This window comes from Triplophysa rosa, linkage group LG25 (genome assembly GCF_024868665.1).
Source record: "Triplophysa rosa linkage group LG25, Trosa_1v2, whole genome shotgun sequence".
In the NCBI taxonomy this organism is placed as follows: Eukaryota; Metazoa; Chordata; class Actinopteri; order Cypriniformes; family Nemacheilidae; genus Triplophysa; species Triplophysa rosa.
The window spans coordinates 5,242,010-5,256,079 of record NC_079914.1 but is presented as its reverse complement, the minus strand read 5'-3'; the positions used below and the strand labels follow the sequence as shown (position 1 = coordinate 5,256,079).

General features: G+C 39.6%; 1 protein-coding gene across 10 annotated transcripts in view; it reads left to right on the top strand.

The window, feature by feature from the left end:
• The window catches only part of grip2b (glutamate receptor interacting protein 2b), a 169,873-nt gene that overhangs the window by 115,571 nt on the left and 40,232 nt on the right, over positions 1 to 14,070 (top strand). For 2 of the 10 annotated variants that reach the window (XM_057325499.1, XM_057325498.1), the window contains exon 1: positions 7,556 to 7,674. The exons of the other annotated variants lie outside the window; for them this stretch is intronic. In XM_057325499.1, coding sequence (XP_057181482.1) covers positions 7,635 to 7,674 — 40 coding nt within the window. In that variant the 5' untranslated portion in view covers positions 7,556 to 7,634. Of the gene's footprint in view, positions 1 to 7,555; positions 7,675 to 14,070 lie in introns of those variants that run through there. 10 annotated transcript variants of the gene reach the window in all.

Genomic DNA, 14,070 nt, shown 5'->3' with positions numbered 1-14,070 from the left:
TCATTTGTGTAGCGTGAATAAAAATCATGGTCATCATAGTAGCCTTTATTTATGCTTATTTTTTTATTAAATAAAAATATTACATTATAGTAATGAGTATCTAATGAGAAATCAACATCAACATGAAACATCTAAAAAAAAAATAACTGGACGCAATAATGTAATGAGAATTTATGAGCAAATGTTAATTTTAGCGAAATACATTTGTAAAAAAATGTTCAGTTGTTTATTTTTTTCCTGATGTTTCATGAGGTTCACTGGAGAATGATGCGATATAGGTACTGTGAGATTTAGTGTGTGTGTGCGTATGTGTGTGCAACAGTAGGTCCCTCATCCTTTATGTAGGATTCCTTCCAAGCTTCAGTGAGTGGGAAATGAGAAGCTAAAAAGACAGATAGAGCGAGCTTCCATCTGAAGTTTTTTCCTCTCTGTATAGGTGATCATGAATGCTCCAGAAGGAATAGCTAATGGCTGAAAGTAGCCATAGTACTAGTTTCTCATTCCTAAACACTTTTCAATAAGACCGTTCATACTGCCAACCGAAGATTTAAAAACAATTAGAAAAATATTAGCAGACTGAAAAGTACCGTAATCAGGTCACACATCATTAACTGATAATAATTCATGAAACAGCAGTTTCTTCCTTTTGGCCACAGTTTTAAATCCTGTAATGAATATCTGATATATATAGTATTTCCACTTCCTTTATGCACTAGGAACAGTACAGCGCCAATTACTGTCTTTGCCAATTTCCACAGGAGATTCATTAATTTTTTATTAGAGATTGTTCTTGCACGCCGGAAGAGCTGCAGAGACGCGAAAACCTTTTTTCAACATCAAGCATTTCAGGAAAAAACTTTTGGACAAAGCGATACACTTTTGGAGTGAATATGGGACTCAATTGTGGTTTAGTTTAGGAGTCTTTTACACATCTGTTTTTGGCAGACGCTTTTATCCAAAGTGACTTCTATATGGTGTACATTTTATTAGTTTACCGAAAACTCATGTACTCACCCTCATGCCTTTTCAAACCTCTATGACTTTCTTTCTTGTGCAGAACACAAAAGAAGATATTTTTAAGAAAGTTGGTTACCAAACAACATTGACCCCCATTGACTTCCATTGTATGAACACAAAACCACAATTCTCGAAATATCTTCTTTTGTGTTCCACAGGAGAAAGAGTCATATATGGCTTTGAATGACAAGAGGGTGAATAAATGACGACAGAAAAATTGGGTGTTTTTTAGTTCATTTACATGTAAACTGCGCATCTAAAGTGCAACCTCAGTCTGAACAAACAACATGTTCCATCCTGCTTTTCTTTAATGTACTAAAATTCAGAAATTGTTCATTTATTCACTTCAAGGCACCTCAGAGCTATTGTCTTTACATCCTTTCTGTGAGCCATGATGTGGACTTGAAAAGATAACTCAGAAGAATTGAAAGAAGATAACACACATTTATAATACTTTTATGGTGCTTTTAGTCAGAATATTGCTAAAAATGTACCTTGCATAAACATGTGTTACCCCATTAAGAGTGACATGCTAAATGTTCATTTTTGGCTTAAGTATTTCTCTAACGCATGCTTCCTACTACACTGGCACTGTTTATGAATTGGCACCGTGCTTTCTGCGAAATATTTTGCGACCTCCTGTTGACTTCATGTACCAGCCATACACCGCATTTCTTTGAAATACTGTAACAAAGACGAAACGGCTCCTTTAACAACCCTCGAGCTAAAACTGCAGAGCAACAAGGTTCAGTTAAAGCCTAATCTATCTGAGCTCTTCTCTCCTCACCAGCTATCCAGATTACACCAGAACGTCAAGAAGGCTTTCCTTTGCCTTCACGCACAAAAAATTGCGGCAAAATATGGAGAAAAATACCTAAAGCTGCTGAGACGTACGCGCTGTTATTTGTCCTCAATGTGTCAGGTTGTTGCATGTTATCTGAGCAGGGCCGAGAGATCCAACAACAGCTTTAATTTCAGGCAATGGAGGAGAAACGAAAAGCGAGGAGAGGGGCTTTTTGGGCATCCATTTGCATTTTAAGTGCAGGTTTAAAACCACAGTAACCAGCTGGCTGGGGAACTGCTGGCACTACTAAATATACCATGATGCTTTGCTGCTTTTCTTGAGCGGAATATATAAAAGGTTGTATGAATACATACAACTTCTGAATCGAATGTTCTGAATCGGAGTTTTCATATAGCTGACTATTGGCAGAGCCAGATGCTGCATCCCAATTCGCCTACGTATACTATGCCCATATACAGTAGTATGTACTTTTTTTGTTCTGGAAACGTATATACATTTTAGTGCGCAGCAAAACTGTATGCACACACTGTGACATACTAACACGAAATGGAAGTGGCGGCTGTTGCCTAGACGACACTGTGATCCTTAACTGTCACAAACATCAAAATACAGCTCTTCTTTGCATTTAAAGGGGTCATATGGCGCAAATTCGTGTTTTTATGTGTCTTTGGTGTGTTGCCCATGCATGTATTAGACACGTAAAATTGTGTCGGAACAAAAGATGCATTCTATCTAAAAGCGAATGCTCACCCAGACCTGCCTGAAATGCCTCGTGTAACCACACCCCCACAAATGTACGTCAGTATGATTTGACTAAGACCGCCCAAATGTATACGCAAGTAAGGTGGGCGAACCTGTCAGTACAATTGCTTTGGAACCTGATGTTCCAAATATGGTAAGAAGTGTTACATTTCCGTCACACGGTTGCAGTATTCGACCAATCACTACGGACTGGTAGTGTTGTTTTTGGCGACCTGTTTTAATTTTAGTTTTAGTCTAGTCTTTGTGTCAAGCTTTCATTTTAGTTTTTATTAGTTTTAGTCACGTTCATACTCTTTTTAGTCGAGTCAAGTTTCAGTCGACTAAAAATCTGAGCATTTTAGTCTTATTTTAGTCAGAATTATCCATGACTATTTTCGTGTAGTTTTAGTCGACGAAAACTGATGACATTTTAGTCTAGTTTTAGTCAATGAAAATTTTATTTTAGTCAAACCCATTTCAAACAAGGTTATCTTATTATATTATTGTTATCTTATAAACTCAGAATACATCCATTCCAGACACGGAAGACGTCTGATTTGAATTTACGGCCATCGGTAGGGGTGGGAATCTCTAGGCACGTCACGATGTGATTCGATTACGATTCAGAGGGCTGCGATGAGATGATAAAACGATTCTCGATGCATCTTTTTCCTATACAAATTTTCTTTTTCTTGCTGTATGACTATTAAAATCAAAGTATTTGTCATAACCCAGACCGATTTTACTTCCAATATCCTTTATTAATAAAACAAATGGAAGTGATTTCGCAAGTCAACTGGAAGGTTACATTTGCCAGCATTGCAAAGAACCAACAGGAAAAGAGTGACTGCCCTCAGTGCCGTGTAGTAGCATACAGAATGCAGTAAATTAATGCAGACTTTCTTTGCACATAGCACTGGAGCTAGAGAGGTTTAAAGTTATTGTAGTTCACTAAAGTATTTTTTAACTGAGTGTTCAATTTAACGGGACTTTTATTTTGACGGGTCTTTGGGAAGACGGTTGAGTTTTTGTGTTTGCCGATAGCTTCACTCAAACAGTAAACACTCGTAAAATAAACTCTCAGAGCAACTGTGGAGATGAAGTTCATTTGTTCATGTCCTCATACAGTGCAGACGCAGATAAATCCTCGACCATCACTCGTGTTGTATGTTAAACTGTGCACATAATTCACTCAGACACGCAGAACAGCCAGATGACATTTAAATAACAGGATTCTGCTCCGCATCTAGGTTAAAGCATCAGACGAAATAACGTTATAACATTTCGTCTCGTCTCGTTTTGGTCAACGAAAATGAAGAGACATTTTGGCATAGTTTTTATTTTGTAAACCACATTTAGTCTCGTTTTTATTCGTCAACTATATTGCATTATACATTTAATTATATACCAGCATTTACGTTGCGTCTCGTCTCGTTTTCGTCATGTGATAAAGGTTCGTTGACGACCATATTTCGTCATAATTTTCGTTGATGAAAGCAACACTACGCACTGGTTAACTGGCCAATCATGTAGTGTAGCGTCACTAAACTCCGCCCTCTCGCAGTGAGTTGTGGGTATATCAGCCGTTAAGTGTCCATGGATTCACACTTCGAATTTTCACTGGAAACAGACCATCCGGGTACTTTGAGAATACTCATTTCAGCATACTATGATTTGGGACATACTAATTATATTTTCGAATACTATTCAGGACGGATGGTATGCGAACTGGGACGCAGCAAGAGTCTGTTACAGATGCAGTCCGTAACATTTGCCTCTTTATCGCCATCTCTGTTTGAAACATAAAATTGCAGGTTATTTTACGCAGTTTTTTTAAGTACTTGGTCAAAAACTGTTTTTATGTGTAACCAAAAAGTTACAGATTGCGGCTTAAAAATGCCATTACATTCCCTAGCAATCTCAATCACAACCGCATCATTTCCATAGCATCACACTTATTTAATCTAGCCTAAACTGCAAAGGTTGACGCTGTTCGTAGTTTCCCCGCAGGGCTCCGAATCGATGGTTTCAGCACTTCAAAGCTTTTCTATTATAACATTTTCTCTATATTAATTGCCTATTAATTATCGTTCACATCATCAAAGAGCCTCACATGCCACTCATTATCTGTGATGTGTAATGTGGCAATTCATTTAATAGTCTGCTAGTTTGTCAGCTATTTAATTTGCGAAAAGTTATACTGATATCAAACGCGTCCCTGGTGTAACATCCTTTAAACGTCTTAAAAACGCTCTTGACAATGTTATATAACACACATAAAACGAATGAAAGCTACTGAGTAATTGTACAGTAGATTATGTCAATTCAATCGATGTGCCATTGCAAATCATTTAAAGAGGTTAAGTCATCTCATGACATGTTTAGGAGTGTGATATAAAAACGTTGAGAGGAAGCGTATCCATACCCTCGCACCTTTGGTTTTAAACTGTATTGTGTGATGGATGGCTGACTAGCAAATCATGTAATGAATAATCCTCAGACACATCAAACGTTGTGGTTGAGGTAGGGGGGATTGTAGTGGAAAAGATGCTCGGTAATAAACATGGGTCTGCTGCAGAGATCAATCAAACTCAGCCTTCCAAATAAAGTAGAATTAGAGCTGTGTTGTGTAACCGTTTCTGCAAATGAGAAAGTTCAGATTATTTCAGGTTTAGTCTACCGTCTAGACATTGAGCTTAATAATTGATCACCAGGACGGAAGAGGGCTGGATCTATACTGATAAAGGCACTTGTTTGTGCTTGTTGTGTCTGCTGTTGTGCTGTTTAGTCATTTATGGGTTTACTACTTTTTTAAGACTATTTTAAAGATCCAATGAGATGCTTTGCACTTTCACTTTTGAATGATTTCTATAGAACAAAAATGTTGAGTTTTTTTCATATTCAAAAGCTATCGGACGATGAAAGCTATTTTTTAAACTATCGACTATCGGCACCAGTTTGTTCAATATTAATAGTCATTATATGAATTAATAACATTCAGAAAGTTAAGAAATATTAATTTGATCTTCAGAATCGGTATCAACAGATATCACTCTGAATAATCGGCTGCCAGTATCGGTGGAGAAATTTAGTATCGGTGCATGCCTAGCTATTTGCTATATGAAGCTTATGGCGGGTGGTATGAGAAGGGACGTTCTTATTATAGAAAGCAGTTTATTGGACAAAATTTCAAAAGGCAAGTAAAATGAAATTCTTTAAGAGTCTTTCAAAGATTTGCACTGCCTGTTTGCACTGAGATTTAATTGGTGTACATTGAAGCATGAGGGATTGTGGTTGCAAAGCAGCAAGTTTGTCACAGAAGTTCACTATACAATACTTAAAAGTTCACCCAAAAATAGCAATTCCGTCATCATTTATTCATCCTCATCTCGTTCTATGACTCTTTCTTTAGTGGAACACAAAAGAAGATATTTTGAAAAATGTCTCAGTGAATTTGGGTCCATACTGTGGATGTCAATGGGGGCCAGTGTTGTTTGGTTATCAACATTCTGAAAATATCTTCGTTTGTGTTCTGCAGAAGAAAGAAAGTCATACAGGATTAGAATGACACGAGGGTGAATAAATGATGACAGAAATTGCATTTTGGGATGAACTGCACCTTTAAAACATTTGCGGTCATAACAACCAACAATAGGGATAACAAGTGTAAAACAAAGCCGGTTTTGTTGTGCTGATCTTATCTGACTTCTCCGAGCAGGGTTTGGCACGGCACAGTGAGACAGATAGTGAGATACAGAAGCAGATGGGGAACAGACTCTGTTGGAGCTGTTGGAAGGTTTTTAGTCATGCCTCCTGTCAGAGGGTCATGATAGGTCGCAGGGGGCCGGGAGGAAGAAGGGGCAGATCATGACTGATTCAGGGTTATAGAGTTGCTCTGGGAGGCAGGAGAAGGGGGGCTTTGAGTGGTCTGGTTTGGAGTTGCTCTGTGTCATCGCTGGTATTCTTTAAAATGGCTCCCGGGAGGGACCTGCGATGAAGGCAGAAAGAGGAGAACTATCTCTCACCCCTCATTCATTTTTTATGTTGGACAAGCAATCCAGTATGCCATTATTATTATGCTCAGTATAAACCGTATTTGATACTTAAAATTAAAATGAAATGAGTCAGTTTAACAGATCTTTTCATTTGAAACACCCACATGCTGATTTTAGAAGCTGTGCTAGTAAAGGGATACTCCGCCTTAGAATAAAAATTCCGTCATGACTCACCCTGACGTCGTGTGATAACCCTCCGTTCATCTTCAGAACATCAATTTAGAAGAATTAAGAAGTTTTAAAGAGGCCGGGAGCTTTCTGACTCCTCCCATAGACAGCAACGCAACTGGCATTCGAAGCGCAAAATGCTGTCTGTATTTTTTCAGACCTCAAATACGGCAAAGTAAAAAAAGCACATATTCACTTTTAAGCAATTCAGCAGTAATATTTGTACATGTATTTAGGTAGGAAACGTTCCAAAATTATTTTTTCATGTGATAACCTGGATTTTTATCACAGATTTATTTCTAAAGTATTTTAATTTTAAATGAAGAATCCAGCAAGACTAGAGCAAACATACAATAACATGGCAGCAGTAGTTTGACTTAGAAACTACCTGTAAGGTCTTGGGAGGTTATGCCTGGGGTGGGAAAACACTTCTAGTAATCTTTTCAAATAATATCAACATTTTTTCAATTGGATTGAATTGAAAGATCTCAATTGGCACCGTTTTCCAAGAATGACCCTAAAACAACAGGCTGAAGGTAACAAGCAAAGACATCTGCTGGTTACTCTTTTGCAAAAACAAACAGCACTTCAGCATCTCTTACATCCAGCGAATAAATTCCTTTCGTTCAGCTCCAAGATTTACAGCCGCGTGAAGCGAATCAAAGGAGAAACCAAAAATCTGCAGGGGAGGAGGGGATGGTACAGCCCCGCTCGGCTGAAAGAAAGCCTGTGTAGAGTTACGGAGGTGAGAGAGAGAGAGTGTGTAAGAGAGACACTACACACACATGCTGGGCTGTACCGTGTGACCAGACGCACAACTGCGTGTGTGTTGAATCGAGCACGCCAACATGCTTTGTGGTTTACGACGGGATGTGAAGAACAGCTTTGGTGAGAATTGCACTTTAATGTCTTAATCAGTGTGATTTAAAGAGATCGGTGACAGTAAACTGCAGGTGCGTCCATGAGTTTATAAGAGATGTCCGTTAGGATGTCTGAAATCTGGTGAGATGAAGTTAGTGGAGATGAAGTTGGTTAATTTTCTCTTTTTGAACATGTTTTGTCTCTTTTGGATCTTCTAAGTTGGATTGTGTTGGTTTTCTTTGAAGTTGTGAATGGATAGTGACATCACATTTCGATAAGTTATTGACTGTTGTGAGAAGACTAATTATGTCTTTTAACTGATGTCTGTTAACATTAGTATATCTGAAGCTAAAATGACTATTTTAAAGGTTAGTTTTCTATGTTTTATTATATTTCTGAGGACATTTTGAAAAATCACAGGTAGCTGTACACATAGCGCCAGCTCCATATGAAAGTGTAGCTATTGATGACAGTGAATATATCTAAATATTAAATAAAATGTTAAATTATGACAATATAGTATATCATGATAAAAGTCCTTGCAATTGTCCTGATTTGTATAAATCCGTATTATATAAAATGGATACATGTCACATATGTGTAATGCATAAAAACCAAACAATTACTTAAATGGTTCAATATCCGGTCACACTTTAGATTAGTGTCCAATTCTCACTGCTCGCTATGACGTGTGCCTCAGTAAACTGCTAATTATTGTTTAAGGTAGTTGTATGGTTTTGGATAGGATTAAGGGATTTAGGATAAAGTCAAGCAGAATAAGGCATTATTACGTGCTTTAAAGTACTAATAAACAGCCAATAAGCATGCTAATAAGAGCTGGAACCTAATCTAAAGTGATACCCAATATGCACTGTACTGTTTAAAAAGGTGACTAAAAAGTTGTATTGCAGTAATTTTACTGTAATACAATAAAAATGATGAAATACTGTAAACTAATGAGAATTAAAATAATAATACTGTAAACATATGTTGCACATTGCTGTAAAAAAGAACATAAGTATAAAGTGTGGTTTATTGTATTGGAAAACTGAAATAAAGCAAAAGTAAAATATTGAGTAAAATATGCGTTTAGTCACGTTTAGTGGGTACACAATGCACGCGAGAAGGAGAAGTATTCAAAAGAGTAGTTGTTTTAATAAATCCACAAAGAATAACAGAAAACTCAGGAGCGAAACACACGTTAACATAAAACAATACCGGACAACCAAACGGGGAAAAACACAGGGCTTAAATACACAATGGCAAACGTAATCAGGGAGAACAGAAAAAGATGTGAACTAATTTATAACTATGGAAACAAATGAGGGAACACAGGCAAAACAGGGATACAGACAAAACATAACATGACTGTGACATTAGGGGGCTCAGGAGGTGGACGAGGAGCAGGCAAAAGGGAACAGTCCATGCAGCCAGGGTGGTGATGACGATGGGAGGAGCCCGGAGTAGGTGGAGGTCCAGAGACCAGCCAGGACGGTGGCCCACGGTGGGAGTCACCGGAGGGAGGAGCCATGGTGGAGATGTGAGAGGCGACACCAAGCAGAACCGGCGGCTCAGGCGACTGAGGTGGGGATCCAGAAGACCGCGGCGGAGGCAGATCGACTGAGGATGAAGGTGGAGCCAGAGGGAAAGAGGAGCCTCACAGAGCCATAGGGGCAGAGTGACGAGGCGTAACTGGAGGTTTGGTGTCCAGAGATGGTGGATGGTCGACGATTGACCAAGGCGGAGCCGGAGGGACGAGGGAGCCTGGTGGAGCTGGTGGGATGATGGGCCACGTTGGAGATGAGGGAATCAGGAACCAAGGTGTAGCTGATGGGTCAGAGGGCTGAGGTGGAGTCCGGGTCTTGGAGGCTGGAGGCGGAGAGAGGGGATCATCCAACCCCGAGGTAGCTGGCGGCTGGAGATCCCGAAGCTCATCTGACCCAAAGGCGCTGGCATGCTGAAGGTGAGCTGAGGGGTCTTCAGGTGCCAGCGGACCCAGGGTTGATGGACTGGCTGGCAGAGACATAGGAGGCGGGAGTGGGAGGCTGGGCGGGACCTTCTTGGAGGCTGGAGAGGAGGTGCTGGCTGACGGAGAGCTGGAAGGGACAAGCGGAGACTCAGGAGACGAAGGAGAGCTGGGAGGGACCAGCAGAAACTCACTAGAAGAAAGTGAGCTGGGCGGGACCAACGGAGACTCAGGAGACAAAGGAGAGCTAGGCAGGACCAGCAGAGACTCAAGAGATGAAGGAGAGCTGGACAGGACCAGTGGGAAGGGGAGCAGCCATAATTCCTCTTCATTAGCCCAGTCAACAATGGCAGAGTTCAGTAACAGCTCACCCTCAGTAGCGGCAGTGTGGGTGGGGCTTCCCTCCAGGCCCTCGATCTCCATGAGAACTCCCACGGTGATGCAAGGTGTTGCCGGCTCACACACCTGGTTAGACGCATCTTGAGGCTCAGGTTCCAGGGCGATGACGGGCTCAGTTGCGGGTTCGGACGCTGGCACTTGTGTCACGGCGGGCTCAGGCTCTCCGTCTGCAGTGAGCTCAGGCAGACGCTCCGTGCATCAGGGTGTTGGCTGGTCGGTCTCTGGTTCGGAAGTGGGGCTGGCGATGTCATAACATCATAACATGACCGTGACAATGTCTTTGAAAGGTTTATTTTACCCAACATGGCAACATAATTGTATTCTTTAAAGTACTATGTGAGTAAAGTGCTATGTAAATCCCATTGTACACTGTAATTATCCAGTACCACAGTAGGTACTGTACATGATATCACTATATTGCAACATGATGCCGTCACAGTACCGCCACAGCAAAACTGCCACACTAAAAAAGTATTCGTAAAGCCCTCGTTACTATAGCAATAAAGAGTCTGTGTATACATCGTAATTGCCGTTTCATGTGTATAAACTAACATAATCGTCACATGTATGTTGATTCTCATTGTAATCTCTCATGAGTGAGGCTGCGTCGGGAGGTGAAGCTTATATTTATGGGCTCTGCTGAGCAAGTCGATGATCTAATGAAAAGAAGCAGAGGAAATGGTCACGCTACAGAGCTCGGTCTAATGTTCTCCCAGCGGGAGCCACACACGAGCAGAGAGTCTGTGTGTGTGCTGTACAGTGCGGGTGTGTGTGCTTGTAATGATGCTCATACACATACATGTGAGGGGGCGACAGATAGAGAGATCTTATCTTATTCATCAGAAGAAAGCTTTGCCATTTCACACAAGTGCCATACAGGTTCATGTGCATGACAGGTTGCTTCCTCATAATCAAGTACAATCCGCTAAAACATCTCGGATGCTAGGAAACGGATGTCTTATAAGCATATTCAAATCGCTTAGTTTTTTTAGTGTGATATGTGTAATGCTAGCAAAAAGCAGCTTAGTAAGAAATTAGTTTTTTTTGCAGTGCAGCGTCCATATTCACAGAGATTATGTTCAAATTGTATATTACGGGCGGCATAGAAAATATTTTCCAAACATAAACTATTAGTAAACTACTGACTGCAGTTGAATGTGATAGTAATCATCTAAATTTGCATTATTCATTTTCTTATATTATTTTAAATTAATGCATATTTTTGTATTTTGTTTTATTTTTATTAGTTGTTTTTTCATAATTATATATTGTAATGTAATATTTTTTTCTAGCTGATATCAGACAAAATATTGGTTAAAGATTTCGGCATCACATGTATCGCTAAACGTAATCACCAAAATAATGAAACGTTTTCTAAACAAATTTTCTTCTGTCCTTCTGTGATTGGTTGGAAAAACAGATAGTCCCGCCCCTACATTTGCCATCGATTAAGCCAATGTTGCTGTACTGGCTAGGTCTGGATGCTCAGCATCCTTGTATTATACTTAGTACCTTAATGTACTATTCTAACTCACCAGTATTGTACTGCAGATGAAACTACGATTAAAGAAAAAAATATAACTTAAAGCAAAGGATTTGGATCATTGATTTGTTTCCCACTTTCAGAAGTCCAGCGTTTGATTCAGCCCCACGCCACTGAAAATAACATTGATAATTACATTTGAATGGTCTACCTTTAGGCATCTCTGTCAACTCGAACAACAACGATGATGCCGGCAGCTACCTCTCTGTGCCGCCCACGCTGAACGCTTTGACACAGCTTATAATGTAGAAGATCAGATCGTCCTCCGTCGCCATGTTTCCAGTGACTAATCTCCCATTTACATCGCTGGCATTTTGAAACCGCTCATTAGACTAATTGTGCCTTGTTTATCCAGATGCCACGTTGCCTGTTGTGTTGAGTTTTGCAAGAGAAAGTTACAGTGAAAGACGGTGGACTGTGTGTAATTATACATTTTCAAAGTATATCTCTTTAAATAATAATGGACGCAATCATCGCGCATTTGTAGTGCTGTGAATTGCTTCACAATTGTGGAATGTAGCAGTGTGGTGTATTGTGTAGTGGCCTGAAAAAGATGCTTTTGTCTCACTTGTTTTCTTAGTGAGCCAGATCCATAATTCTGTCTTTCTTTAGTATTTCTTTTTAATAAGCAGCTCACAGTTAATATGTAACTAGCTCTGTGCCAAGAGTGCAGTGTTGTATATTACAAAAGCTCTGTAAATTTGGGGGAATTAGTATGTCTGTCACTCGCAGCTTGCGTGTGGAAAGTCCTCACACTTAACCTGATCTCACATGAATTCGTAACTATTTTTTGAGGTGGCTAATTTGTATGAATTCGTACGCTGTGAATCATACAAAAACGCATGAATACTAGAATAAAAGCGATACTGAAGTCCCATGCCTAACCCCGCCCCTAAACCTATCGTCACTGTTGCGAAAGCAAACATGTTTGAATGAGATTGTACGAATTCATACAAATTTGCCAAAATTAGCCACCTTGTAAAATAGTCACGCTTTTATAAACAATAGTCAATAGTCATGAGATTGTGTCGGACCGTTTAAGACATAGATGCGCCGCCAGTCGGTGTAAAGTTGTTTTGTGCCACAATACTTTGCATCTTCTGTTTGTAAATTTAAAGTTAAATTCCTGAAAAACGGGATAGCCTTCACAGGTTAGAATGTGTTGTTTTTTATACCGCTGCTATCCTTCTAAAACCTTGTATCTCTATATTTCGTGATTTTTATTTTTGTCATAAATCATTATTCTTAATCACCCTTTATGTTCGTCACTGGGTTTTGCAAATATCTAACCAATAAAAAGTATTAAAAACAGCAAATTTGGACAGACAAGGTCTCAGAAGGGCAGCGACAATATGTATTAACTCAATATTGGAGACTTTTGAATCTTGTGTTATCGACCACATTCATCTTGTTTTATAATGTTAGTTTAGCAATCATAGCGGTCTACACAACAGCATGCAACATTTAGTGTTCATACATCAGTATAACTGCAGCTATTCATACATGAGTATAACTGCAGTTACAGATTAGCACAGACAACACTCTCGAGGGTTCACGAGCACCTGCTTGACAGGGTTGCCAGATTTGCATGACAAAGCTGCCAACTAGCCAAACAATCAGAGCCCAAATACCAAAACTTGACTTTTATAAATAAATCATTTTACCGATGGGCAGCTGATGAATTACATCCTATTTCCTTTAATCCTATCACATTTCAAAATTGCACACTGGTTCATAGATTGGCTTGAACTGTTCCAATATGGCGGACAACCTTGGGACTGCGATCCATAGAAAAAGCAGTTAATGAGGCATCTATGTTGATATATTATATGTTTCGATTTATTGGTTTTTCATCCAGAACTTGCAGCAGCAAATGGTTGGTTCCATGTTAATTACAATCTGCTTTCATTTTGTGAGGCAGAGTCACACTTTGTAAGGACGGTTTCAAAACAATTACGTGCATGTTTAACAGCATCTCATTGTATGTGGCCTAACGTGTTAATTGTTTTGTAAAATTATACAATTGACCACTCGTGAAAATCGATTCTTCCACAATCTTTTCAGATTGCCTTTTATGGCACTGGGCATCAATTGCTCGAGATAGGAAAAACTGGACAGCTAATATCAACACAGCGGGGATTGGTTTATACATGTTTGGCCTCTGCGATGTCCTGTTGGCAGGTTATTACTCTCTCCATTTAAAATAGCTGTGAATTACGGTCGAGTGGCAAGGGGTTGGTACACATAACATCTCCTGCCGTGAGCAGCAGGCAGCCAGGAGGAGAGGCCAGAGGTTAACGTGATGAAATTTGTTTTTTGTTAAACTTCTTTGCACCTGTTTGTTAGACAAAAAGCACAACCTGCCGAACATCACTTAATTTTTCAACACCAGGTTTTCAAAAAACACGAATCTGTCTCGGAAAGACATTTTAGACGTTTTCCCTGGCTAGACTCATTAAACCCACATATGGCAACTTCGATATTAATTGGAGATGATGACAAAAATGAAAATTCT